This window comes from Oncorhynchus clarkii, chromosome 4, assembly GCF_045791955.1.
Source record: "Oncorhynchus clarkii lewisi isolate Uvic-CL-2024 chromosome 4, UVic_Ocla_1.0, whole genome shotgun sequence".
In the NCBI taxonomy this organism is placed as follows: Eukaryota; Metazoa; Chordata; class Actinopteri; order Salmoniformes; family Salmonidae; genus Oncorhynchus; species Oncorhynchus clarkii.
This window is the reverse complement of record NC_092150.1, coordinates 55,835,508-55,863,491: the sequence shown is the minus strand read 5'-3', so window position 1 is coordinate 55,863,491 and position 27,984 is coordinate 55,835,508. Positions and strand designations below refer to the sequence as shown.

General features: G+C 43.5%; 2 protein-coding genes across 6 annotated transcripts in view; one reads left to right on the top strand and one right to left on the bottom strand.

Annotated features, from left to right (window-relative positions):
• Positions 1-6,379: 6,379 nt before the first annotated feature.
• LOC139406955 (tau-tubulin kinase 2-like) lies at positions 6,380-23,899 on the bottom strand. 4 transcript variants are annotated; one of them, XM_071150154.1, is made up of 16 exons: positions 23,828-23,899; positions 23,208-23,484; positions 22,100-22,237; positions 21,647-21,794; positions 21,334-21,407; positions 21,053-21,193; positions 20,451-20,555; positions 20,077-20,142; positions 19,901-19,993; positions 19,696-19,821; positions 16,595-16,752; positions 11,639-11,855; positions 10,072-10,271; positions 9,042-9,462; positions 7,767-8,482; positions 6,380-7,386 (listed from the first exon to the last, which is right to left on the bottom strand). In XM_071150154.1, exons 3-16 carry the CDS (start codon positions 22,169-22,171, stop codon positions 7,020-7,022), a joined length of 2,904 nt encoding a protein of 967 aa, XP_071006255.1. In that variant the 5' UTR covers positions 22,172-22,237; positions 23,208-23,484; positions 23,828-23,899; the 3' UTR covers positions 6,380-7,019. The 4 variants fall into 4 exon arrangements, with proteins under 4 accessions (XP_071006255.1, XP_071006254.1, XP_071006257.1 ...); XM_071150153.1 differs by lacking the exon at positions 23,828-23,899 and having other exon boundaries at positions 23,208-23,602; XM_071150156.1 differs by lacking the exon at positions 23,828-23,899 and having other exon boundaries at positions 6,380-7,383; positions 23,208-23,602.
• Positions 23,890-27,984, top strand: part of LOC139406954 (mitotic deacetylase-associated SANT domain protein-like) — a 26,305-nt gene continuing 22,210 nt past the window's right edge. For both annotated transcript variants that reach the window (XM_071150152.1, XM_071150150.1), the window contains exons 1-2: positions 23,890-24,488; positions 25,208-27,019. In XM_071150152.1, coding sequence (XP_071006253.1) covers positions 25,508-27,019 — 1,512 coding nt within the window. In that variant the 5' untranslated portion in view covers positions 23,890-24,488; positions 25,208-25,507. The remainder of the gene's footprint in view (positions 24,489-25,207; positions 27,020-27,984) is intronic.

Sequence of the window (27,984 nt, the reverse complement as noted above, 5' to 3'; positions counted from 1 at the left end):
GTGTTTTGTGGTGGAAAACAGAGCAGGTTGAGCGTTAAACATCAACCCTCTTACCCATAGAACACCCTCTGTGGGGGTCAGCAATGGAAAGAGAGCCTGTGACGCAACTTCCGCTTTTGGACTTTAACAAGGCGACACTCCATCTTAACTCCTCCTCCACATTTACTGGATTGGTTCAACAGTGCAGAAGAGAACCCAAAAGTAAACATGTTCTCGCCAGGACAGGAAAGAAACACCGCTCAGGCTTTTCTTTTATGCCTGCTAAGTTAGGTTACCGATAGGCAGGCTAGAAATGGTTTTGTTTTGTTGTGAATCTTGTATTCAATTGCCACTCCAAGGTTGAACAAAACAAGCGTCCATTCCCCCTGTCACGAGGGGATTCATGGTTGATTTAAAACTAAATCGTCAACCCTGTTACGATCAAACCTGTTACTTCTACTTTATTTGGCACTCAGGGGAATATAGGGTAAATCCATATGAATTCTATCACTTTTTGACAGCATCCCTTTTGATTTAAACAACACTTTCCATACATGTTTTCACATGGAAAAGGTGGTCAGAAAATTATGATTTGTACCTGTGTGCCAAAACATTCAGGAAATAAAGCTGCTCAGAGGTGATCCATTTTGCAAACCCCACCATACCATGAGACATCCATGCCTTTATCACCGGAAAGGATAAACTGTTGAGTTCGATATCATTTAAAAAGCTTACAAAACAGGGTTGTCAAACTATGATATCATTTCTTGAAAAAAATGATTTAATACAATTGACAAACGCTTAGACCTTACTTTACATCATCTGAGGTTTTTGTGTTGTGCCTACCATTCGTTTGAGTCACAACATGCTCTTGAATGCAGAAATATCTCATTTATACAATGGCCCTATCCCTTCAGACCACTTCAATTTATCCGATACACCATTGACATTTTTACTTCTAGTTACTACTATAAAAATGTCTGCTGTCAAATGTCAACTTAAATGTCTATCTATTCTATTATGTTTATTTATATGATTTCAATAGGTTTCCTATGGAGGATTGACAGTATAATTTAAAACAGATATTCACATTCAAAACATTTTCTGATGTGTAGACCATGGAGATAGAGGACTCATCTTTGTATCTGTGCCATCATAGGATCTGTGACCACATTGGCAGCGCCATCTCCATTTAAGTAGTACATTTTCTTCTTCATGTTTGGCTGAGCCCTCCTGATGACCTGGTTGGACATGACTCCAACAGTGTCACCAGGAGGGATCAGCCAATGAAGTTGTAAATCCCACCCAGTTGACTACATTAAAATGGTGGTAGCCCTCTATGGAGCTGTCCATGCTAATACAGCCTTTTGGCCACTAGAGGCCTTTGTCATTCTATATGGCGTGGACCTCCAACAGTCTTTGCAGTAACATTTAAAAGTTGACATTTCTATTTTATTTGAATTTGACTACATCTTTCAGCCAAAACATGACACCCACTCTGTATTCAAGAGCATGTTGTGTCTCAACCGATGGCAGGCACAACACAAAACCTCAGATGACGTAAAATAGGGTCTAAGCTACAACATATGCAAATATGAAAAAATGTTTTTAGAATGATGTTTAAGGTTAAAAAAAAAAAGAAAGAAGAAAGTCAATTTAATTAAAAATAAAAAAAATCTGGTGGGATATGCAAAACGGGTCAACTTGAATGTGTTGGCGATCAGGTCCAAAAAGCCACTTTCTGAGCACTTCTACAAAGGGCAAATATGTATCGAAGGTTTAGTTCAAATGAAAAGGGGTGCTTTCAAAAAGTGATTGAATTCAAGTGGAAGTAAGTTTTGTAGTAAGTTTTTAAAATATAACATCGAGATGGGAAAACGTGTTTTTTATGCAATTGAACATGTGGTTCTTTATGAAAGAATGTTAAAATTAAGTGAATGTCCCTTTTTTTTGTTAACCAAGTTAAACTTCTCAAAGGCACCAAATTGGTGGAATGATCCAACTATAAATAATGACATTGGTCCATGGTGGGGGTTACTATGGTAAATACCTCATAGCTGCATTGGCTATTCCCTGTGACTTCTCTCCTGAAGGTAACGTCATGGTCCTCTGTCCACTCCAGGAGTACACGATGGCTGTGTGGGAAGGCGGAGGACTCCATCAGTGTGCTGCCAGGTGATCCCAGGAAAACGGCCCCTCTTCTAGAACTCAGACGACAATGATAGACAGACGACCAGGCGTAAACAATCAAGAACTGCGCGCTCAACTTGAACCATAAGTCCCATGGCAGAGAGATGCACCATTATTTTAGAACACACACTGTATCAAACCCAAAACCAAGCATTGCTATTTATTGACTCTGCCCAACATTTCACTTATAGAGCACAGAGCTCATTCTTTACCATAGACTTATCATCAGCAGTATGTGTAAGCAAAGTCTACATAACATAGAACATGTTACTCCTTATTGACCACAGACATAATAGTCTACTAGAATTGGACTGTACAGCTCAGTTCACTTTGTAACAACCCCAAGCCCCTACCCCCCATAAGAGATTAATCTAGGCCAATCAGAAGGCAAGGAGGAGCTTCTACCATATTGCATTTACCTACGGATATACATCAACTTTGAGGTTTTGGGGGCTAGGGGTCGTTTGGGGACAGGGCCTAGGTTTCCAGACAAATACACGTTTTAGGGCTTAGAACCCTTATTGGTTCAGAACAGACTGCTGCTCAGGAGAAACAACTGTTACAGATCACATTTGTTTAATTAAATAGCTTTGACAGCATAGTTTTTATATGAATATTAATAAAGACAAAAGGGTAGGTAGCCTACTACGTTGAACATTCATTTCATATAGTTCACTAGTTCACCAAATGTACACTTTATTTGATTTTCTGCAATCATTATATCAGTTTTTCAGGAGGGCAGATACAAATAGACTCCAATTTTGCTGGTCTGCATGATAAATGTATTTAAAATCGGGACCCGTTTATTAAAAAAATACAGATTTGTTTTAGCGGACCCTACAAATGTTATATATATATATTTTAAACACACATATATTTGCAATGATATCCATGCACTTGTTACATTAATTCAGTATGAGTGCTTTTTTTAATTACATTTTTTTACATTCCAACATGGTGACACCTCCACATCACCTAAAATAAGAGATTTTCTCACAATAAAATGACAGAATTACATTGTGAATACGCCAGAGTGAGTGAGATCTTTTAAATAGCTTGAAATAAATACATGTTTCATCTAGTAGTTTTAGGGAAAGGAGATATGGCGTTTAGATGGGACTACATGCACTGGTTATTACAAATGAATGCTGATAAGTTGGTGCAATAAGATTAACGTTTAGTTTGAATGAACAGCACTGAAGTGCTCTCTATACAATTCTTATATTTTTTAAACGGTACATACAGTTGAAGTCGGAAGTTTACATACACCTTAGCCAAACACATTTAAACAGTTTTTCACAATGACTGACATTTAATCCTAGTAAAAAATCCCTGTCTTAGGTCAGTTAGGATCACCACTTTATTTTAAGAATGTGAAATGTCAGAATAATAGTAGAGAGAATGATTTAGTTCAGCTTTTATTTCTTTCATCACATTCCCAGTGGGTCAGAAGTTTACATACACTCAATTAGTATCTGGTATCATTGCCATTAAATTGTTTAACTTGAGTCAAACATTTCGGGTAGCCTTCCACAATAAGTTGGGTGAATTTAGGCCCATTCCTCCTGACAGAGCTGGTGTAACTGAGTCAGGTTTGTAGGCCTCCTTGCTCGCACACGGTTTTTCAGCTCTGCCCACAAATGTTCTATAGGAGTGAGATCAGGGCTTTGTGATGGCCACTCCAATACCTTGACTTTGTTGTCCTTAAGCCATTTTGCCACAACTTTGGAAGTATGCTTGGGGTCATTGTCCATTTGAAAGACCCAGGTCAGGAAAGTATGATCTTTGTCCCCATGTGCAGTTGCAAACCATAGTCTGGCTATTATGGCGGTTTTGGAGCAGTGGCTTCTTTTTGCTGAGCGGCCTTTCAGGTTATGTTATAGGACTCTGTGGAGATAGATACTTTTGGACCTGTTTCCTCCAGCATCTTCACAAGGTCCTTTGCTGTTGTTCTGGGATTGATTTGCACTTTTCACACAAAAGTATGTTCATCTCTAGGAGACACAACGATTCTACATCCTGAGCGGAATGATGGCTGTGTGGTCCCATGGTGTTTATACTTGCGCACTGTTGTTTGTACAGATGAACGTGGTACCTTCAGGCATTTGGAAATTGCTCCCAAGGATGAACCAGACTTGTGGAGGTCTACCATTTTTTTTTCCTGAGGTTGATGGCTGTTGGCTTATTTCTTCTGATTTTCCCATGATGTCAAGCAAAGAGGCACTGAGTTTGAAGGTAGGCCTTGAAATACATCCACAGGTACACCTCCAATTGACTCAAATGATGTCAATCAGAAGCTTCTAAAGCCATGACATAATTTTCTGGTATTTTCCAAGCTGTTTAAAGGCAGTCAACTAAGTGTATGTAAACTTCTGACCCACTAGAATTGTGATACAGTGAATTATAAGTGAAATAATATGTCTGTAAAATGACTTGTGTCATTCACAAAGTAGATGTCCTAACTGACTTGCCAAAACTGTAGTTTGTTAGCAAGACATTTGTGGAGTGGTTGAAAAACGAGTTTTAATGACTCCAACCTAAGTGTATGTAAACTTCCGACTTCAACTGTATATACAAGGCGACCTCCTTCAGATCCCTCATATGATACAGTACAGATCTTTTTGGTCTCATGGCATACATACATACATACATACATAGTGTTAAGAACCCAGGACTGGGGTCAGGGAGAAAGAGTAGACCATCTCAATGTTTTTCGGAAATCTGATGTTCCGATGCTGGAATCAAGCTACATTTTTCAAGTACATTTTTCGAGACACATCAAATAAATAGATACATTCTATCATACATTTTACATTACATTCCCTGGAGTACAGTAGTAGATCATATATATGTACACATGCTGTCAAAGTTGAAGATTGGATCCGATGCAGTACGTTCTCTGTACATACATTATTACAGTCTGAGTAACCATAGGGCCGTGTGCAGTGGGGACGAAACATAGATGTACCTGCTGAAAGCAGGGCTGGTCCTGACTGTTCTGTCACCCTAGGCGAGGCAAATGAAAGACGGTCTGAACCAAATATAGATGTGTATGATTTGGTCTGGACCGGACTAAAAACCAACATCCGTGGACGTGGAAATCAAGGCCAATCCAGACAGGACCCCCCCCCCCCCCCCCCAAAAAAAAAGGCATCCAAAAGGCGACGGCATCGATCTGTGCTTACTGAGGTGTAGCCTACAGTGTCGCCTAATTAGAATTTTATGAATGCCCATCTATGTAGTAGGCCTACCGTTTGTAAAATACCAATAAAAGACGGCAGGTCCGGACAGGACCAAAAAAAAGACATCCAGGAGACGTCGGCCCATGCTTACTAGGGTGAAGCCTACTGTGTTGGTCTGCAAAGGAATTTTATGAATGCCCAACCATGTGGAAGACCCACCGTTTGTAAAACAGGCGTTGCATTGGCTTGATTAGTCCTGATTCCTGTGACTAGTCAATTTGGCTATTTCAGCTCTGAATATCAGCTACACAACTTCATCAGGAGTTATCCTGAGCCTATTTGCAATGTGTTTACACAGCGGGAAATACAGAAGTACTTTCTTTTTTTCGCTATAATCAGCATGTAAAAAAAAATGTAACCACTGATCATGAACATTTTGCCCACGGGGTGAAACATCTGGACAGCAGTTGTGACTAGCCTGATTATCCATTTCATATTGTCCATTTTACTTTGACCTGTCCTGTTTTTAGGACATGTCAACGCAATTTAGATTAGGCTATTTGATTGGAGAAACCTGTATGATGTGAAAAAAAGTGTCCGTCTCATTACATTGTCATACTTTTTATCTCCAGCCTGTAGGCTACAGAAAAGGCCACATACTCTTTCTACCATATGCTATATTCAGGGGTGAAAGTATAATTAAATTCCTCCCGGTATGGGACCAACCGCGTGCACCAGCATTTTTCAAAGGGCCTAATCATAGAATGATATATAGAGTCCCTATTAATTCAATAGGATCTCAGTGGGCCTAGTCGCAAAGACCTGTTATTTCACTTTTAAAATGCATTATCTTATACTGTGGCATAAAAACAACCCGTCAAAATGTTTTCATCTACTTGTTAAACAATCACTTCAAAAGGCCTCCGTCATAGGCTAGCAGTGCACGTTCATCCACTCGCACCATATTAACAGACTCCAAGCCGTGGTGAATGGAAAGAGACATCTGTTAAACGTTAAACACCAAAAAGTGAAATGACAAATTTGGCTATTGTCATGTCGCCACGTCTCTGCCTTGGCAAAATGTCAATGTTCTCGTCGAACCACATCACATTTGACTGTAGGCTATATCACCCGTTTTCAAGTCCATTCGCTAATTTGTCATGCGGTAATTATAAAGTGGTGTAATAAGCATACAGTTTTCTTGACATTTTGCTGTAATTATTGTGAATTGTGTTTTTACGCTGGCTATATCTGCTACATGATTTATGTTAGATCATTTTCTTAACAGAACGTTGGTGGAGCGCACAGCGCGCCTCTGGGAATGGACAAGCAACATGTTTGTGCCCCTGCCTTTGACAAAGTGGGAACTGCTTATCACAGGGCGGCATCAGCGCTCACCTAAAAAGCCCACATGCCACTGGTTGAGAGAAACTGTCATTTTTTTGGGGCAGATTTATTTGAGGTTGTGTTGTTGGGTCTGCATCTTGTTCAGTTTAGCCCAGAAAATGCCACCCGTGTCAATCTGCCACCATAGGTGGCCGCCTAATGAGCTGACAAGGCCCTGGCTGAATGTGTCCAATTAGAAACGCTCGATTCGGGTTTATTGGTGCAAAATGTCTTACAACAGTGTGCCCTTCTGAACAACACACTGATACCCATTCTGTCCACTTATCGGCTCACTTTGCCGCTGCCTCTGCCCTCGTGGCTAGGGCCCCTCCCTCTGGCACCGGGCCCTGCGCCCCACGGGATCCCCTGCCGCCCACTAAGCCTGTCCTGGGGGTACCATGGAGGGGGAGGGGACCCCGAGAAGCTGGACGGAGAGCGGCTACGCCCCAGGAAGACCCCTCCCCCCTCGCGGAGCTCGTGACGTGAGGGGGAGGAGCTGAGTGAGCGCTGTAGAGAGGAGGAAGAGCTGCGGGGGTGTGGCGCCGGACTGAAAAGTGCACCGCCGCGGTCCTTCATCAGTTGGGTCAGATTGGCAAGGAAGTCGGCGTCGCTGGTGCTGCTGGCACGCACCCGGAAACGCCGGCGCCTACTGGGGCAGAGAACAGAAGGGGTTGGATTTTAAAACAAACAATTCTGCAACTATAATGTATTATTCAGACACTCATGCCTATACATTCTGATTTGCACCGATAAGTTCCTAAACCAATCCACACAGAAAAAATTGTCTATCATCAGTGATGTGGGATGCAACCCGTACTATCACAGCCTACTAGTCTTGCGTTTGGCAGGGCACAACGTTGTGGAATGTTCAGATACATATATAATGTAGAGTAAACATGCTTCAGATTGAATAGCTGTCGAATAAGAAAGTACATCAGTTTCATTCATTACATTTCTATCTGCAACACTCCATAAAGTTTTCTATTAAACGTGGCCCAGTGCTGTGCCATAATACCATGTTCTTCATACCTGTTGTCTACAGCTGGGCGGGTAGGCGGTTTCCCGGGAGGCGGACGAGGCAGGAACCTGCCGGAGGAGGAGAGCTGCTGCTGCTCGAGCCCTGGAAGAGGGGGAATGATGGGCCGAGGGATTTTACTCCTGCTGCCCGAGGAGGAGAGCGAGAGGGAGTCACGGTCTTCCCCCAGCCAGTCGGAGCGTGAGCCGCGGTCTGAGCAGGAAAGGAACCTCTCCCGGACGCCACAGGGCAGCAGGTTGTCGCAGGAGAGCGATGGAGAGGGCGAGTGGGAGGGCGAGCCAGGCACGGGGCTGCTCCAGCGGTGGCGGCGGTCCATGGTGGGGGAATCCGGGACGGTGGTTGGATCTCGTATGGGGATGCGGCTCAATCTGGGCGAGGAGGGGGATTCTCTTCGCAGCAGGACCAAGGTGGGTGGGGGAGGGGAGGAGGAGAAGGTGCCGGTGCTCTCCGCGGCACTTCCGGCTTTCTCCATCTGAGGGTGTTGGTTGGGTTCGGAGGAACGGTCGGGGAGGCCCGAGTCGCTCTCTGGGTCTTTGTCGTTTGCGAGGTGGGCTGGGATGAGGCTTGGCACAGGGCTGGGGGCTGATTCGACAATCTCCAGCTCGTCGACCTTGACCTCTTGGGGGTCATTGGGTTTGGTTGACAGAGCCTCTAGTGGTATGGCTTCACTCTTCTCCATCACAGGGGACTGTGGTACAGGGTTGGCAGACTGTGGAGAGGCAGACCAGAGATTAATGGTAGATGGACATTAGAGGTGGTGAGGAGGCACAAGTAGAGCTCGGACAGCAGAGTCCCTGCTGAAAACGCCTGAAACCCTACCTCTTCAAAACAGTATATTAAATAAGACATCTCAGTCTTATTCTATCCTCCCAATAAAAAACAAAAATTGCACTTGTCTTTTACTACTAGCAGTGACGTTGCTAATAACTTCTGTATCGAGGAAAGATGGACCTACTACGACCGTGATATGTGGTTGTCTCACCTAGCGATCTTAAGATGAGCGCACTTTAAGTAAGTCGCTTTGGATAAAAGCGAGAGGTACAGATCTCTGTTCATGTCAGTGAATATCTGGCGTGTGTACAGTTCTTCAAAAGTTAACCTGTACTGCAGTGGAGTAAGAAACATTTCCTTCATAATGGTTATAACTACACCGTCAGGGCCATACTTCAGCAGGACATTTTGAAAAAGTGACATTTTAATGCCCAGAATAGAACTGTATGTATATGTGTGAGCAATTCTCATTCTGCCAAAGCCTTGCTCGCACTCACCTGCTCCATCTGGGCTCGGCCCATGTGGCCTAGCATCCCAGGCAGCCTCCTGCCGCCCAGTAACCAGGTACAGGGCAGGGCCATGTGGGACAGGACAGGGCTGCTCGGGGCTGAGGGAGGCTGGTGGTCCTGGACCTCAGCCTCTGAATGCACCTCTAGTTTATTCCCATCCAGAGCATAGTCTCCTGGAGGCTTGGCTGCCCCCGAGGCCCTGCTGCCTCCCCCCTGATCCAGCATCAACCAATCCTGGGAGTTTCCCTCCTGGGGAACAGAACTGAGGTTCAGGGCACCAGCCCCCTCCTCCTGGTCGGGAGTCTCTGTCGCCTGGTCCTCGTCACAGGGGGTGCCAACCTGCTCACCCCGCCCCCCGCCGCTTTCGGGGATTGTGATTTCTCGCTCCTGTGGATGCTGACTCCCCAGACTGGAAATATAAAAGAAAATGGGGATTTGACATGAGTAATTGCTTAATAAATATTTAAAATTTGACTAATGGATTTTTTTATTTTATTTTTTTTATGTATTTGTAAAATCTGCATAACTAGCTAATGAACATTCCAACAAGTGAGATGAATTAAGCAAGTTGCCTTGCATGAGCCTTGGCTTGTGCAAGCTAGAAGCAGGAGCTTATCCTCAGTTCCTGTAGCATGAGGCAGCTTGACGTACAAGTACACCCCCTGGACTAGCCAAAGAACAGTCCAACAAATTCAAGGTTGGTTGAAACAAAACCCTGCATACAGTAGTTTAAGGACTAAATGAATACAAGTCCCTCTGCCTTGTGCCTAGTGCAGTGGTTCTCAAACATCTCCTCCGGGACCCCCAGCAGTATTTGTTCTATTCCAGAGCTAGCACAATGATTCAACTAATCATCAAGCCCTTGAGTACTGAATCAGGTCTTGTAGTTCAAGACTAAAACAAAATTGTGAAATGTCTGCCCCCCCCCGGAGGGGTTTGAGAACCACTGTCCTATTGTACACTGTAGAACAATATAAACTATTAAAACTACTGTAAATGAATGGTAAAAGGTACTGACTAGGCATCAAGGAAGCGTTCGATGGTGGGCTTGGGTTCGGGAGCCAGTCTCTTCTCGAAGGCCAGGCTCTGGCTGTGTCTCATCCTCCGGAGCAGGGGGGCCGCCCGGTCCAGGAACATGGTCTCTGAGCGCACCCTTCTGGGGGAGCTCTGGCTCTGGTTGCCACCATGGTTCTGGCTGTGCTCGTCCTCATTCACCACCTGGAGAAGGGGTAGGGAATGTAGTTGTCACAAAAAAAGTGTTGGAAGTACAGCGCAAATGTTACCAAAGCCAGGTGACTTCCGACACACAAAGAGAGGACAAGGTACGAGGCTAATCTCCTTCAGCCTCTTGCTTCTCTCTTAGTAAGATCTTTGATTGCTTTTGCGGCCTATGGTCAGGTCATATTGCTGGGTCTTAAAAGAGTGACTGATCTCTGTTGTTCATTACGAGAAAAAACAATGCAGTCTCGGGTGTGGTTCAATGTGGCAGTTACTGATGTTTTTCCCCCATGAGACACCATAGGACAGGGGTTCTCAAAGTGGTGTCCATGGATGTGGTACCAGATCCATCTCTCTCTCTTGTTCTCCGTGGAATATGTTTAGAGGGTGTAATTCAATACAGTGTAATATTAATCATCTACAATTTCTTAACCTTGGGCCTGGGAGGCTTACAGGGATACTGGTATCCACAGCACTCCAATTATCCATTATTCAACTGAATTACATTCCTGTAGTTTTTTTACGTTTAGAAAATAAACACTGTAATTTAAGCTTTAAAAACAGCTAGATATTTGAACTCAGCATATTTTGCAAGGGCTCGTAAGCAAGTATTTCACGGTAAAGTCTACACCCGTTCTACTTGGCGCATTCGGCAAATAAAATGTCTATATTGATATTAGGTATTAAATATTACTTCCTGATGAATTTGCAATCCCAAAAGGGGTCCCCGGGCCCCAAAAAGTTTGAGAACCCCTGCCAGGGGAACAAAGCCAGTATCACTTCCTCAAAATAGTCAGAATGAATCTAAGATAGGGGAAAGTGGGGTAAGTACCTTACCTTATAGAAAATCAGTATAGAATTCTTGCCTTTGTGCTGTTGTCTGTGCCCAATAATGTTTGTACCATGTTTTGTGCTGCTACCATGTTGTGTTGCTACCATGTTGTTTTCATGTTGCTACCATGCTGTGTTGTCATGTGTTGCTGCCTTGCTATGTTGTTATCTTAAGTCTCTCTTTATGTAGTGTTGTCTCTCTTGTCGTGATGTGTGTTTTGTCCTATATATATGTATATATATATTATTTTTTTATCCCAGAATTTGTTCTTAACTGACTTGCCTAGTTAAATAAAGGTACATTAAAAATAAAATAAAAATAGTGTAGTACTGAACATACAGAATATGTTCAATATAGAAAATGTACCTGTTGAAGTAGACATGGTTGGCTGAACTGCAGCAGTAAAGGGAAACTAATGGGGGTGTTTATTTGATAGCATGCAATAATTGTGTGTTCCTGTCTAAAACCCAGTATTTATTTATATGGTCAATAACATTTGATTATTTCACAAATATGCATGTGTTCCAATCCTGACCTTCCTGATGAGCGGTTGTTGTTGTTGCTGGGCTGCGGCGTGGTTGCAGTTGCGGTTGCGGTCCATCTCCTCCCACACGTCAACGCCCTGGGCAGCACGTTGGTGCTGGGCCGGGATGGGGGGGCAGTTGTCGGCGTCGCTGAGGCGCTCACCCTGCAGTACGTCCTCAGTGTTCTCCCTCTGCAGCTCGGCGGGGAGCACCGAGGCATTGGCCATGCTGGCGGGATATAGAGAAGGAGAAGGGAGGGTGTTCGAGAGGGAGAAGGATAAAGAGAAAAGAGCGAATGAGAGAGAGGGAGTCGGGAAATGGACAGAAAAAGGGACAGAGAGGAGAGAGAAAATCATTCAGCTGCTACTTTCCAGAGGACAAATTAGGCCAGTGGTTTCCAAGGGATCGCTGACCGAATGTACAGATTTCCTTTCCACCCAAAAAAGCTTGGCAGATTTTACAGAATCAACCCATGGATTGAATTGCGTGAGTGGGACAAAAGTTATACCATGTCAATTTGAAGGAAGGTATTACAGTCAAATCAGCAAATGCTGACCAATTAGGCATCAATTACACCCATTCACACAAATATTCTGCATCACACCAACCAACACGAAGCCAAACAAAGTTATGGATTAACATAACATTTCTCCATCTGACCTGTCAGATCAGCTCTGAAAAAGATCTGATGTGAAAAGATCTGGGGCATCTTTTATTCATCATGCATAGGCAAAAATCTGAATGTTTGCTTGAGAGTGTGCATAAATTCACACACAGCCATGACCATGCGTGTGCACAGTGGTGGAATAAGGGGACAGCTTATCAAGCGCTGAGTGTGGAAAACATTGTATTCTAGATATGTAGCGATGTAATAATGTACTGTTTTATCTTTTGTTTGAAATGTAATTTAACTGCCTTAATGTGTTTGGACCCCAGGAAGAGCAGCTGCTGCTAATGGGGATCCCTAATAAATACAAATACAAAATATATATCCATTAGCCTGTCAAGATATTATATATTTCACAAAAGCACATTTGTTACAATAATCCATATCAAGTACTGTTATTTGTTAAATGGAAATTTCGAAAATGTTCTACTTCATATTCATCTCCTAATGGAGCTGGGAGATCCTTCCAGATGGACAACCATCTCCGCAGCACCACCAATCAGGCCTTTACGGTAGAGTGGCCAGACGGAAGACACTTCAGAAAGTATTTAGACCCCTTGACTTTTTCCACATTTTGTTGCGTTACAGTGTTATTCTCGAATTGATTAAATAAATACTACAAATTCTCAGCAATCTATACACAATACCCCATAATGACAAAGCGAAAACAGGTTTTTGACATTTTTGCAAATGTATTAAAAATGTAAAACAGAAATACCTTATTGACATAAGTATTCAGACCCTTTGCTATGAGACTCGAAATCGAGCTCAGGTGCATCCTGTTTCCATTGATCATCCTTGAGATGTTTCTAAACCTTGATTGGAGTCCACTATTGGTAAATTCAATTGATTGGACATGATTTGGAAAGGCACACCTGTCTATATACGAGGTCCCACAGTTGACAGTGCAAAAACCAAGCCTTGAGGTTGAAGGAATTGTCAGTAGAGCACTGAGACAGGATTAAGTTGAGGCACAGATCTGTGGAAGGGTACCAACACATTTCTGCAGCATTGAAGGTCCCCAAGAACACAGTGGCCTCCATCATTCTTAAATGGAAGATGTTTGGAACCACCAAGACTCTTCCTAGAGCTGGCTGTCTGGCCAAACTGAGCAATCGGGAAAGACGTGCCTTGGTCAAGGAGGTGACTAAGAACCCAATGGTCACTCTGACAGAGCTCCAGATTTCCTCTGTGGAAATGGGAGAACCTTCCAGAAGGACAACCATCTCTGCAGCACTCCACCAATGAGGCCTTTATGGTAGAGTGGTCAGACAGAAGCCACTCCTCAGTAAAAGGCACATGACAACCTGCTTGGAGTTTGCCAAAAGACACCTAAACACTCTCTATTTGGCCTAAATGCCAATCATCACGTCTGAAGGAAACCTGGCACCATAACTACAGTAAAGCATGGTGGTGGCAGCATCATGCTGTGGCGATGTTTTCAGCGGCAGGGACTGGGAGACTAGTCAGGATCAAGATAAAGGTGAACGGAGCAAAGTATAGAGAGATCCTTGATGAAAACCTCCTCCAGAGCACTCAGGGCATCAGACTGGTGTGATGGTTCACCTTTCAACAGGACAACAACCCTAAGCACATAGCCAAGACAACGCAGGAGTGGCTTTGGGACGAGTCTCTGAATGTCCTTGAGTGGCCCAGCCAGAGCCAGGACTTAAACATGATCGAACAGTTCTGGAGAGATCTGAAAATAGCTGTGCAGCAACGCTCCCCAACCAACCTGGCAGAGCTTGGGAGGATCAGAAAGGCAGAACCTCCCCAAATACAGGTGTGCCAAGCTTGTAGCGTCATACCCAAGACAACGCGAGGCTGTAATGGCTGCCAAAGGTGCTTCAACAAAGTACTGAGTAAAGGGTCTGAATAATTATGTAAATGTAATATTTCAGATTTAAATTTGTTATATATTAGCAAAAATGTCTAGACCTGTTTTTGCTTCGTCATTATGGCTTATTGTGTGTAGATTGATGAGGGGAAAAAACGACTGAATCAATTAGAATAGAATAAGGCTGTAACATAACAAAATCTGGGAAAAGTCATGGGGTCTGAAGCTTTCCGAAGGCACTGTATGTGAAAATTGGGCATTTCTAGGTTTTGTAGTAAAAAAGAAACACTCATCTTCCTGTCTTTTTTACTACAAAACCTAGAAACGCGCAATTTTCACATATGTTGTGGTGGATTAATGAAGTTGAATTTTTTTTTATTTATATTTCTCTTTAAATTAGAGACACGTCATCAGCAAAAGGAACAGAAACACGTACAATGTCCATACACCATGGCACAACAGGTTGAAGTCAAGAGGGGTGTCTTTGCCACAAAACAGCAATGTTGGCCTATAGGCCTACAGGTGGAAGCTATTGAGGATGGATGGCTTCTTGGCAAGTATTGCCTACTCATTTCAAGTATATTTGCCATTGCTAAAGCAGCATGAATTGTCCCAACGGTCCTCTCTTTGTAGCTATGTTTTTATTTTTACTGTTTACTGTTTTACTGCCACAACGGAGCAAACCAAATAAAAACCTTTTGTTTTAACTCAATCGCTAACACTAGCACCTATATTCAGTCTTTGAAAATAGTTACTGTTATAATTTTTGTTGGGTTGCGCCATTGTATTTCATGGTAAGGCGTTGTATATTCCCCACAGACTTTAAAAGGGATGATTGACCATACAGTATATGAGGTGACACACAGGCCAAGTTCCCATAGTCATCCATCACTATGGGAAAGACCTGAGAATACAGTAATGACATGAGACAAAAGGTTGTCGAGCTGCACAAATCAGGAAATGGCTATAAGAAAAAAGATCAACGGTTGACAATAGCCATTTCCACTATCAGGGCAATAATTAAGAAGTTTAAAGCAACTGGAGATGTTAACACTCGGCCTGGAAGAGGACGTGTGTCTATAAGACCCCACGCACAGTGAGGAGGATGGTTTGAGTGGGTAAACAATCTCCAAGGATAATACCCGGAGAATTGCAGACGTTTCTTGGGTCTTGGGGTCAGAAAGTCTCCAGAACTACGATCAGACGCCACCTACATAACCAAGTTGTTTGGGAGGGTTGGAACTTTCAATGGGACCAGGTTCTATAGTCAGATGAGACCAAAATATATATTTTTGGAAACAAACACCAGAGGTGGGTTTGTCGTAGACAGAAAGATAGCCATGCAGAAAAGTACCTCATCCCCACTGTGAAGTATGGTGGTTGATCTTTGATGTTGCGGGGCAGTTTGTCTTCCAAAGGCCCTGGACAACTTGTCAGGACACATGGTATCATGGAATATCAAGTGCCAGCAGATATTAAATCAAAACCTCTGCTAGGAAGCTTAAACTGGGCCGTGGTTTGATCTTCCACTAGGACAATGATCCAAAGCACACCTCAAAATCAACACAAGAATGGTTCACTTACCACAAAATCAAGTTTTTGCCATGGCCATCCTAGTCCCCTGCCCTAAACCACATAGAAAACTTGTGGGATAAGCTGAAGAGGAGAATCCACAAGTGTGGACCTCCTGAATCTGAAGGATCTGGACAGATTCTGTATGGAGGAATGGTCTCAGATCCCTTGCCATGTGTTCTCCAACATCATCACGCATTATAGGAAGAATTTTCAGAGCTCTTATCTTTGCAAAAGGAGGTTGCACAAAGTATTGAATGAAGGGGTGCCAACAATTGTGGCACACATATATTTGAGACAAATATTGGTTTTATGATAAGAATGTATTTTTTCTTTCAATTATTTTACTTTAATAAAAGGTTAGATTTTTGTGAATATTTTGAATGAAAGACCAAGAGGATAAACATTTACCAAGTGTGCCATTATTAGTGGAGGGCACTGTATATGCACTAAGGCTGAGAACAATTGGTATTTATCAATGTTCATCTCTTACCGGTGTACATATGACACTCATAGGATTGTTTGATAAAACACACTTTTTCTATGGAAACAAACATTCTAAATTCTGTTCGTAAGTAGTATTTTAGAATAGTTTTGAAGCAATATTGATAAATATTAGTGGAACAAATATCAGAATTGGGCTGCCTGTCTAAACATAGTCTTTGAGTGGAACAGTTAACATTTTGGATTACAGTTGCAACATTTTGGGTACATTCCCAAAATTCCCAGGTTTTTCAGATATCCAGTTTGGAAGATTCCTGGAATAAGTAGGACATTCAGGAATTCTCCTGCCTGGATTCCTGAAAAAAACTTCAACCCTACTTCTGATACCACACAGTTCTACCTCTCCGCTACTATTTCAAAACAATATGCCATCATTGCAGTTCTTACCCAATGTAAGCTGGTGTGAGGCGGGTCAGTTGCTGAGCAGTGGTGGCTGAACCGGTGATGGTCAGCATATCCTCTGAGTCGCACCTCTCCCAGTCATACGGGTCGTTTTCCAACACGTTGTGGCTCTTCATGGCATTTTCAAACACTGAAATTAGTAGCTGGAACAGAACAACCAAAATCATTGACATTTAGCATTATGAAACAATGGGAAGAGCTATTGTTGGCAGACAAATACACACATAGGAGTGGGTGTCAATTCCATTCAAATTCAGTCAAACCAGGGAGTTAAGGGCTGTCCTCGACTAATTTTCTTTTGGGGTTAGCCAAGAGGTCTGATCTTTTGACCAATCGATTGGTTGAAATTGTTAAACATGTATCTTTCCATATATTTACACATGTTATGTGTTTAAATCAAATCAACTATATTCACTGAGCTTGTCTGATGTTTAAGCACACGGTTTGATTAAATAATTAAGACACACAAATGACTAGAGGGTGCCCGACCAGCAATTGATTTGATTGTGCCGAGCCAGCTCAGACTTGCTGCACTGTGTTAAAAAAAAAAAAGATAGCGAATGACTGTAACTGGCACCCGTTGTCTCTCTCCTCCCTGCTGCAGCGACCACCACAGAACATCAAAGTGTTTGTTGATGAAGGTGCAACATAATTATTGCCATTTCTGTCACCGAAATCCTTAATTTCTTTAGGAAAAACATTCCCCATTCCCTCGACCCTTGCTCTCTTTACATGACATGTATGCATCGCATGCACATGACCAAATACCTACAGTTGGGCAAAAAAGTATTTAGTCAGCCACCAATTGTGCAAGTTCTCCCTTTTAAAAAGATGAGAGAGGCCTGTAATTTTCATCATAGGTACACTTCAACTATGACAGACAAAATGAGAAAAAAAATCCAGAAAATCACATTGTAGGATTTTTAATGAATTTAGTTGCAATATGTATTTTCATGACGTTGAAATCAGGTTCATTTTCGGGTTCTTACTGAAAGTTGAAAATACTTATTTTCCTGATGTTGAAAAAACATATTTTACAGATGTTGAAAAAACATATTATAAAGGTGTTGAAAAAACATATTTTACAGATGTTGCAAATATTTTGGGCAGATGTTGAAATCAGGCAATTTTTTGGTCCTGAATGAAAGTTGAAAATGAGTCATTTATAGACGACCAAATCAAGACTGGTCCAAACTGGACAAAATCTGAACCAAATCGTCCATGATTGGTTCATATTTGGTACGGACCAGGCAAAAAAAACAATGTACATGGACATCAAGGCCCTACGTGGAAATCAAGGCCGGTCCGGAACTGCACCAAAAAAAGACATCCAAATGACGTCGGTCCGTGCTTATTGAGGTGTCGCCTACAGTGTTGCCTGAAATGTAATTTTATGAATGCCCATCTACAGTATGTGGTAAGCCTACCCTTTTTAACACACAAAAAAAACATCCGGACAGGACCAAAAAAAGACATTGGCTCGTGCTTACTAGGGTGAAGCCTACTATGTCGCCCGCAATGGAATTTTATGAATGCCAATCCATGTGGTAGCCCCACCATTTGTAAAACAGGCCGCTGCATTGGTTTTATTGAAAATAAGAATGTGTTCTTAACTGACTTGCCTAGTTAAATAAAGGTATAAAAAATTTAATTAAAATCGGCGCCCAAAAATACCGATTTCCGATTGTTATGAAAACTTGAAATCGCTTTATTATATTTTACAACTAAAATGCTTGATTGCATTTCAAATCATGAATGACTCATACGCTGTGTGATAACATTAACGAATGAATGATTGATTGATTGGTACAGTAGCCTTTATAAGTATTGAAATATAGGCCAAATAAGTTACGCTATTAAGACTAAAAAGGATGCACTTTTACGCCTGCAACACAATGGTGGTTATACCAGACTGCTATACTAAGCCTAATGAGAAGGATAAGAATAAGAAAAACAAAAACAATGACAATAAGAAGGAGATCAAGAAAAAGGAGCGTTATTGCTATTATAAATATAATTAATTCAGACAATTTGGAACAGTGTAAACAATAAACACATTTTAAATCATTCCAGAGAGGCTGTTCTAGCGAGAGAGAAAAAAAGTCTTAATCTTTACCACAGCAAAGCAAAGATTAAAAACAAAAAGCCAAATTTGTGAAATTGTTTACTTAACATGTTATTGCATGAGGCTTGGTGCTCAATGAATCAGTAGGCTATTAAACAAACACTCAGAGGCAACAGAAGCAGGATCTGTCTTATTATAAATTCATGAGTGGCGCAGCGGTCTAAGGCACTGCATCTCAGTGCTAGAGGCGTCACTACAGACACTGGTTCGATTCCAGGCTGTATCACAACCGGCTGTGATTGGGAGTCCCATAGGCTGGCGCACAATTGGCCCAGCGTCGTTCGGGTTAGGGTTTGGCCGGGGTAGGCCGTCATTGTAAATAAGAATTTGTTCTTAACGGACTTGCCTAGTTAAATAAATGTAAACAATTTTTAAGTATAAAGCAGTTAGGCTATTGATTACAGAACTAATTGAGTTTGCGTTTCCTCTTTCCTCATTCTGCTGCTGCCTACGCAGCATTGTTCTCAACACAAAAATGCTGGTTAACTTTGCTATTATGCACATAGCAACATGGTCTATGAAAAGGCGCCAATTAAATAGCACACTGATATGTTTCAGAACAGTGGACTGAAGAGGGAGAAAGTGCATTTGTTATAAAATAATATGATTTCTATTAGTGTTGCACCATTGTTCTTATGTAATATAACCATGCACAATTTAAGTAGAACATGTATTAGACTGATGGACAGTGCCATCCCCGCAGCCTCCACAATGGATCAGTCCACTCAGACAGGCGCCAATCAGACATGTGTCTTGCACACCATGATATTATTTTCTCGCTACTGCTCGAAAAAAGAAATCTGTGTCGATCAACAACCTATCGACCAAACAATCGACCAGTCAACTAAACAGTCGACTAAATGGGGACAGCCCTACAGGAAGTAAACTAAAATTCAAACTCCAACATTTTCTGGATATTTGAAGTAATGCACACATATGGAAACATATAGACCAATCTTACCTGATAGTCAGGCTTAGTGAAGTAGTCCAGGGTCAGGATATGATCCAGGAAGGCGCTGAACTCTGAGGGGAGGTGTTTGAGCATGAGGCGATTGTCGTAGGTCTCTTTTAGGTTCCCCACCTGTTCCTGTGAGCAGAGGGAAAAGAGCATGAACACACATGCTCATACATGTACAGTACACACACACACATGCACATGCACTTACTTTGTCTTTGACCTTCCTCCAGGGTAGCTGGCCCACCGTGAACTCCACCAGCATGTAGAAGAGAGACCAGAGGTCATCATGGCGACCCATCTCCTGAATACCACAGACACACACACAACATGGGTGAGCAAGGTGAGAACATGTACTCATATAGCCTAGTATAAGGTTGACCTCACCTTATTCTTGTGTGCGTTGACTGAGGCATAGCGCACCGTTCCTCTGAACCCTGCAACGGGACGAGGCTGACAGAGAGAGAGAGAGAGATGGATAAGAAATGAAATTGAATCTTCAATATTCACACTAGCACACTACTTACATGCCCAATGCATTGCTTCATTTTAAGTGGCGATTGAAATGTAGCCATCACATTGACATTTTAGTCATTTAGCAGACACTCTTATCCAGAGTGATTTACAGTAGTGAGTGCATACATGTTCATACTTTTTTCATACTGGTCCCCTATGGGAATCGAACCCACAACCCTGGCATTGCAAGCATCATGCAACTGAGCCACATGCGCATACACACATGCACGGGCAGGAATACTTACAGGACGCACTTCCTGACAAGAGTTGGTGAACTGTCGGGCCAGACCAAAGTCGAGCATGTAGCAGCATCGACACGTGCTGGCCAGGCGCCCCATGGCAAAGTTTGACTGGGGTGGTAAAAACACAGTAAATCAGTCACTGATACTTAGTCTTGTCCTTGCCATTGATCTGATGAAGCAGGCAATAATCTAAGTAAATCATGTTACTCTTTCCAGCAATGCCTGGTACAATGCTTTGAAACTTGAAGTGGTCTTATAATAAGGCATTTCTCACCATGCATAATTTTTTTTCTTCTGATAATAACAAAATGGCTGGGAAATAGTCAGGATCACTATGAGACATTATACTATTGTCATACATGCTTATGACAAGTTGTGCAATGCATTATAACCACTTAAAGCGCTATACTTGCATTCATACACTGGGCGCAGAGACATAAAAAGTGTATACATTAGTTCATCTGACGCTTAATTGCCAAAATGTCAGACTATCCCTTTAAGACTTGAGTGTTACCAGTACATTATTTATGCTCTTATCTTGTTCCCTTACCCCTGATTCATGACCCCTTATTATTCCCTCATCTTCTGACCCCATGACCCCTTACCGGTTTGATGTCGCGGTGCAGGAAGCCCACAGAGTGGATGCTCTCGATGGCCTCCAGCATCTGTCGGCCCAGCCTCAGAGTGGTGGAGACGGTGAAGGTGCCGCGAGACATAGTTCTGCGCAGGTCTGCCAGATTCCTCCCCTATAGGACACAGACAGTAAAGCAACACACACACACACACACACTTTATTTGAATCCACAAATCACATTACAATTAAAGGGATTCAAATATTTCAAAGGTGGCACACAAGTGTGCACGCACACGCAGCCAAAAACCTGACCTGAAGTTCCATCACCACATAGTTGAAGCGGTCATTGCGGCCACAGCCCACAAAGCGACACACATGATCTTTACCTGAAACAGAGAAACATAAATGTTGCTTAGAAGGTCTCTCTTCTAAAACACATTAGATATTTACAGTATCTGGCTAATTATTAGAAACACGTAAATATCCAATCAATATTTTCCACAAAGGTTTGATACGGTTGTGTGAATTTCAAAGTTCTGGACATTTCAGTGTATTTCCGAACGACCTCCATTCTAGACTTATATCTGAGGTCGTACTGTATTCCAACAGGGCCCCTGTCTCTCACCCTGGAGCTTCTTCAGCACGGCCACCTCCATCTTCAGCACCTGTTTGGGCTGCTGGGCAGACTCCACCTTCAGGGCCACGTTGACCTGGCTCAGCTGATCCAGCACCTCGTAGATCTCCCCGAAGCCACCCCCGCCTATTTTCTTCACCTGAAAATAGAATGGAGAAGGTGGAATGCAGGTAGTAAAGAAAGAAGAGAGAGCGGGTGGGTGGGGGATGGAGGTGGGGAGAGAGAGAGAACGAGAGGGAAGTTGTGAGTGTTCTGTATGAAAAGTGCCATACCATACCTACAGAAGGTACACACACACCACATCTCATACCGGTTAGACACATTACATAACACATTACAGAATGCTGCTTTGACCTCGCTAGGAGAATGGGAGCAGCAACAAGACAGATTTGACCGAAGCTGGCTGTGCCCTTTCTGTAGCTGGTAGTATTTATAGTAACTCACCACTCTCCATCTCTCCCGGACCAAGTCTGTGACTGACAGGATGTCTGCCGCCTGCTCTACTGCACCACTCATCCCAAGTGCTGCTCGGAGTGCTCCCAACGACGGCCTGCACCTGGCATCAGTGTCGCTGGCTTTTTACTGCAGAAAGAAATGGAGAAAGGAGAGAAACTTTTCAATTTGGACAACTGACAAATCGTGCCAAAGTCGAGTCCTTGATGACCTCCATCTTCATGTGTCCCCAGAGAGATGTCAAAATGTGTGTGTTGTCACTGTCATTTTACTTTCTTCACCTATATACTAATGTAAAGGACGTATTGGAACATTTACATCCATTTGTTTTTACTCACAGCAAATAATGTTTCTTTGGATAATCGCATCACTGGACATTTTAAAAATCGCATCACTGGACATCAGCAGAATCTTCAACCTCTATTGCAGGCTACTTTTAAAGCCCATTTAGCCAAGTCATTTTTCTTATTGTTGTAATAGCTAATATAGCTAAGAATATTGCATGAACACGGTGATTGACATAAGAGCTGCTTGTTCTGAACTTACCCTGTGCGTTGCTTACGGAGCCAACAGACATAGCAATGTACCAACCCAACATAGCCATCCCATTCCAACATCATCAGCTGTCATTCTGAAAACTGTTAATCGAGGCATTTCATTTGATAAAATATCTGGCAAGTTGGTAGGCTAGCTGGCTAACGTTAGTTATGGTCTAGTAACGTTAAGGTCTTCAAAAGAGAGGGAGAAAGGATCGCTTTGTTAAAATTAGATAGCGTAACGTTACCTTGCTTGACAACAAAGCATACTTTGCATCCATCACGCACTGGACCAGTTAGCTAACAACAAACCAATGCTAGCAGCTAGCTATCTTTTTAGACAGCTATCTATCTAACGTTATCTATCGATATGGTATTTAGTAGCTGGGATAACACTACATCTGGGTAACGCTAGCTAGCTAATTGGTACAAGCAAACGATTTCTTGTCTCTGTAACATGTCGATTATTTAGCAAGCAAAATAGCTATCATGCGATGTAGCAAGCCAAGCTAGCTAATGTTGGCTAGTAAGGCAGATTAACATGCGGCTTCCATCTAACCTACCTTATTTGATTGCACCATTTCCAAGAATATACTATTTTCAATCCAGGCAGTTAGGTGACATTTCTCCATATCCAGTGCTGTGCTTTCAACTCTTAAAACGTTTCATTGTGTACATAATGGAATGGGGAGAAGGCTTCTCCTCCGCTCATTCACACAACAGAGGTGGTTACGTCACGGGCAAGCGCTCCTTCTATCGATTGATTGATCAATCTGCATCCCTCTGCATCTTTGCAGAGTTCTCTCTTCGATAAGAGGATGCTCCATCTCCGCTGTCGGGCTAGGGATACGAAATATAGATGTCCCTGTCATTGCATTATTAGAATCAACAGCGTTTCCTGGCACATACTAAAACTGTGATGAGATTGTGAGATTACAGTATTATGCGCAAAAGAGTGGCACCTCAGAACAGCAATGCAGACAGTGCATTGACACCAGAGACTGATCAGAATGAATCCACTGACATTTTAAAGCTAAATTGTGCTATCAAATGCTACATATAATACTTTAGAAATGCAAATTGTGCTAATGATATTATCCACATATTGTTACATTGCCACACCACTGTGCTGTCCAAAATCAATCACTTTGGTTTTAGCCATGCAGGCACATGCGATCCTTACGGGAGGCTGGGTGCCCCCTTGCAGACGGAATTTCCCGGCAGAAACACTGCGATTTCCTGGATTACGCCAAACGCAAGCAGTGGGACAACCATTGGGACAACCGTATAAAGTGGATAAGAGGCGTGGTCAAACAGTGGAATTGGATAACAGGACGTCAGTTGAAGGGTGAAGTGGGGCATTCACGAGCGTCAGAATTTCAACGATTTTGCGCAGGTTCACAGATTTATAAACACTGTTCAGGCTGATTGTCTATAGGAATAAAATAGGAACCAATGTATATGACAGACAGATTTGTGAAAAAAACGCAACAAAATACAGTGGACTTCACATTTTTGAGCATACCCAACGTTATCAGTTTATGTACGTTTACACACACAATGTAAGTTTTTGGACATGTTTTCATGTTAATTCATGTTAATTCACTGTTACGGTGCGTAACATCCTAGACACCATAGCCTGATTTCGGATTAAACCAAAAACATTGCGATACCAAGTCCAGTGTTTGTATGGTTTCGATGCAAGTTGTTTACTCGTTGGTCTGAAGAGAAGTAGTCGAAGTATGTCATCTGCTGCGCACGATCTCGCCATGCAGTCGACTTTGGACCAGAGCAAATTGGCTCCAGAGAACTTGCTGTCAAATACATAAAACGATATTGAAACGGTAAGTGTATTGAATTCGTGGCATATCACGTTTCTGTTGTGGATCAATATGAGCGCAAAACATGGATAACTTTAAATTGTAAACAGAATCCCATGGCAGTATGCAATGTGTGTTTTGTTTGTTTCGTTTTTTTTTTTTTTAACTCAAGGAGCCACGATGTGATTTAGAGAGCCTGTCAACATGTATTGTACACACACACACCCCGCACAGATTGTTACGGTATCTAATCTGCGACGGTAACAGTGTTGCAACATAATACTTCAATGTAAGACAAAAGGTTGCCTGAAATTTCGATGCAATTGACTGAGGACTGGGGACTCCACGAGGAGGATAGAAAGCGGCTCTGCTCGTTTCCCCTCGTTTCCTGTATTTCGCGCTGTGTTAAATGGCAATTATGTGTACAGTCCACGCCTCGCTCTGTTGCTGCTATCTGCTTTTATCACTGTCGAAATGAACGTATAAATTATGTAAACAATGGGCCGACACGCATACCTTTGTGTCCGACATGTCATTACATGTGATTTGGATGTACTGAAGTGATAATGATTTGCTTGCACGATACTTGTAGTGCATGCTATCAGAAACTTATTTTGCTTTCATTATGAATAGCCTGTAACCTAGTTCCTTCCTCTGAGCTAAGCAAACAGGCCTGGCCTGCACAAAAGCTTGTTGAAAACATACTTTATTAACAGTCATTTTTCTCATTCTCTGTCTTTCAGGGTCCTGCACATGAATGAGGGCCACAAGGGCCACCGTGACCACAAACGGCAGCAGACTTCTTCAGATCTGATTTGGGGGAGGAGGGTTGTGTGGTCTCCACCCTCTACCCTTTCCTGTAGGACTTATGTTTCCTCCCGAATCCTTCTGTTCTCTCTATTAAACAAAGCAGGCCACAATAGTCCCAGACGGAGGCAGTGTAGACAGGCACACTTGGTCTTGTCCCTGTTTTACACTTAATTGACTGGGGATATACAAAGAACCCAGACCTTTTTTCCGCTGTTGTATACTAGATTATTAGTATGAGTCTTCCTCCCCAGCAGAAAGGGACCCCTGATAAGAGTGGGGGCAAACATCGGGCTGGAGCTGCCATGAAGGAGCCCTCAGTGCAGCACGTCGTGGCTTCTGATGTCTTCTATGGGGGTATGGGCCCCCCGGCTCTGGAGTCTGCTCATGGGGTCGTTGAGCCTGGAGGCCACGGCTCTGGGGTTTTCAACCCAGAGAAGGGGCCCCAAAGTCGGGCTCACTACCAGCAGACTGCCCCTGTCAAATGGATGCACCAGGACCCCATCCAGGCCCCTGGCTGGTCTCAGGAAGCTCCCGGGCCCATGCCAACCAATCAATGGGGGCAGAACTTTGGCCAGTATATGGGCGGCTTGAACAACGTTAGGGGCCAGGTGGCTTTCCCCAAGGGGAACCACGATGGAGGAGCTGCTTTGCAGATGGGGCCAGCAGAGAAACAGGCTCCAGGAGCCATAGCCCAGGATAGGGGCTTAGAGTGGGAGCAGCATGGTGCGGCGGCTGCCATACGCCAAGCCCAGCTCCAGGCCCTCCAGCAGGGCCATAAGGGTGTAGCCCTCCAGGCTCAGAACCCCCATGCTCCCCCCTCCATGCCACAAGGGTCCTTGTTGCAGCCCTTCCAGCTGGCGTTTGGACCCACCAAGCAACACCTTCCATCTGGGTACTACCAGGTGTTCCAAGGGGGAACCAAAGCCATGCCCAACCTGAACTACAACGAGCAGTCTAAAGCCCAGCAACAACACCAACTGATGCAGCTTCAGATGCAACAGCAGCACCAAATTCATCAACAACAGCACCAGTTGCAGCAGCACCAGTTGCAGCAACAGCACCAGCACCAAATGCAACAGCATCAACTCCAACTGCAGCAGCAAATGCAACAGCAGTTTCACAAGCAGCAACTACAACAGGAGCAACGGCAACAAATTCACCAGTTGCAGCAACAGCAGCAACCACACAGTTTACCGCCGCAAGAAATACTGCAGCCACAGTCTCAGCAAAAGCAGCAGCCAAACCAACACTTCCTTAGCTACCACCAGCCCCCTGACAACTGTCCGTCTAGCGCTAGCCCCCCACCCTCTCAGAAGTACAAGCCTCCGTCTGTGGAAACTCATGGACAGGGACAGACACCGGAAGTAGAGACCCCATCCACTGATCTGTCAAGCCCACCCTGCAACCCCTGCCCTCCAATGGTCTCACCTAACCCCATGTCACCCTCCTCTGACACACCTTTGGCTGCCCCCCGCCGTTCGCGCCGCCTCTCCAGAGACGGGCTGTCCCCCCTGGGTGGCCCTCCCTCACTAACCTCCTGGAACCAGACCTCCAGGGAGGTACCCCAGAACGGCGTGGTGGCCGGAGGAGAGGAAGGGAGGATGGGGGAAGGCCAGGGTCCCACCGGGGGGGTCATACAGAGTACCCGTCGGAGGGCGTCGAAAGAGATCAATCTGGAGACTCTGGCCCAGAAGGCTTCCGAGATGGAGTCGATGCCCGCTGCCAAGGTTGCCAAGATATCCAAGGTTTGTTTGCACTGTTGTATTTAGTTCAACCAGGCCTAAAACCTGTTCCAAGTTAAATTCATTCACATAGTGAGATGGGGTTGTCCAGCGGTCTAAGCCACTGCTTATGGATCACATGTTCTGTGTAGCGCTGCGAGCATGGATTTGAATCTGACCCAATGTTGTAGCACACTCCTATCTACTTCTCTCGCTCTCCTATCCAATAAACCCCAAAATACAATGACATTGTCAAAAATTCTTGCTGTGTACATGAAGGCCTACACAATGGGTCAGGGAAATCGATATTGATTTTAGTTACTATTTTCCTGATGTGTTTCCTGAAGGGAAAAAGCAAAAGCAAATAAGGGGACGTGACGATTTGAAGTTAGATTAATTCCCGGGTGACGGGAGAACTGATTGTGTTATTCCTGTACTTGGCTGCCACTGTGACCACGACAATGCACTGTTCCTCTTTCAATAGGAAGAGTATGGTTTCTATGTAGGAGGTCTGTCATCTTGACTTTGATAGTTGGCAAGCTGTTTGGTTTGTTTAGAACTGGCAATCCAGCTATACGGCCTAGCGCGCACACACTCTCTCTCTCTCCATCTACTGTACATCCCCCTCATACACAGGATACTTGTCCAGCCTGAAAAGTGTCTTTTCCTGAGAATTTCTGGTGAATCCTCTGCTTTCGTCGGAAATCCTACATCCCACACAGGAGTCTTCTGAGGGGAGGACGGCTCATAATAATGGCTGGAACGGAGCAAATGGAACGGTATTTGATATGATTCTGCTCCAGCCGTTACCACGAGCCCATCCTCCTCAATTAAGGTGCCACCAACCTCCTGTGACATCCCTGTACTATCCACATTATACTCAGTGGGGAACCGAGGGCCTTGAAAGGCCTAAGGATTTGGTTTCTATTTAATCTTTTCAATAATTTTAACGGTCTTCTGATTTAATCTCTTCAGTTTGTGTTGGAAAG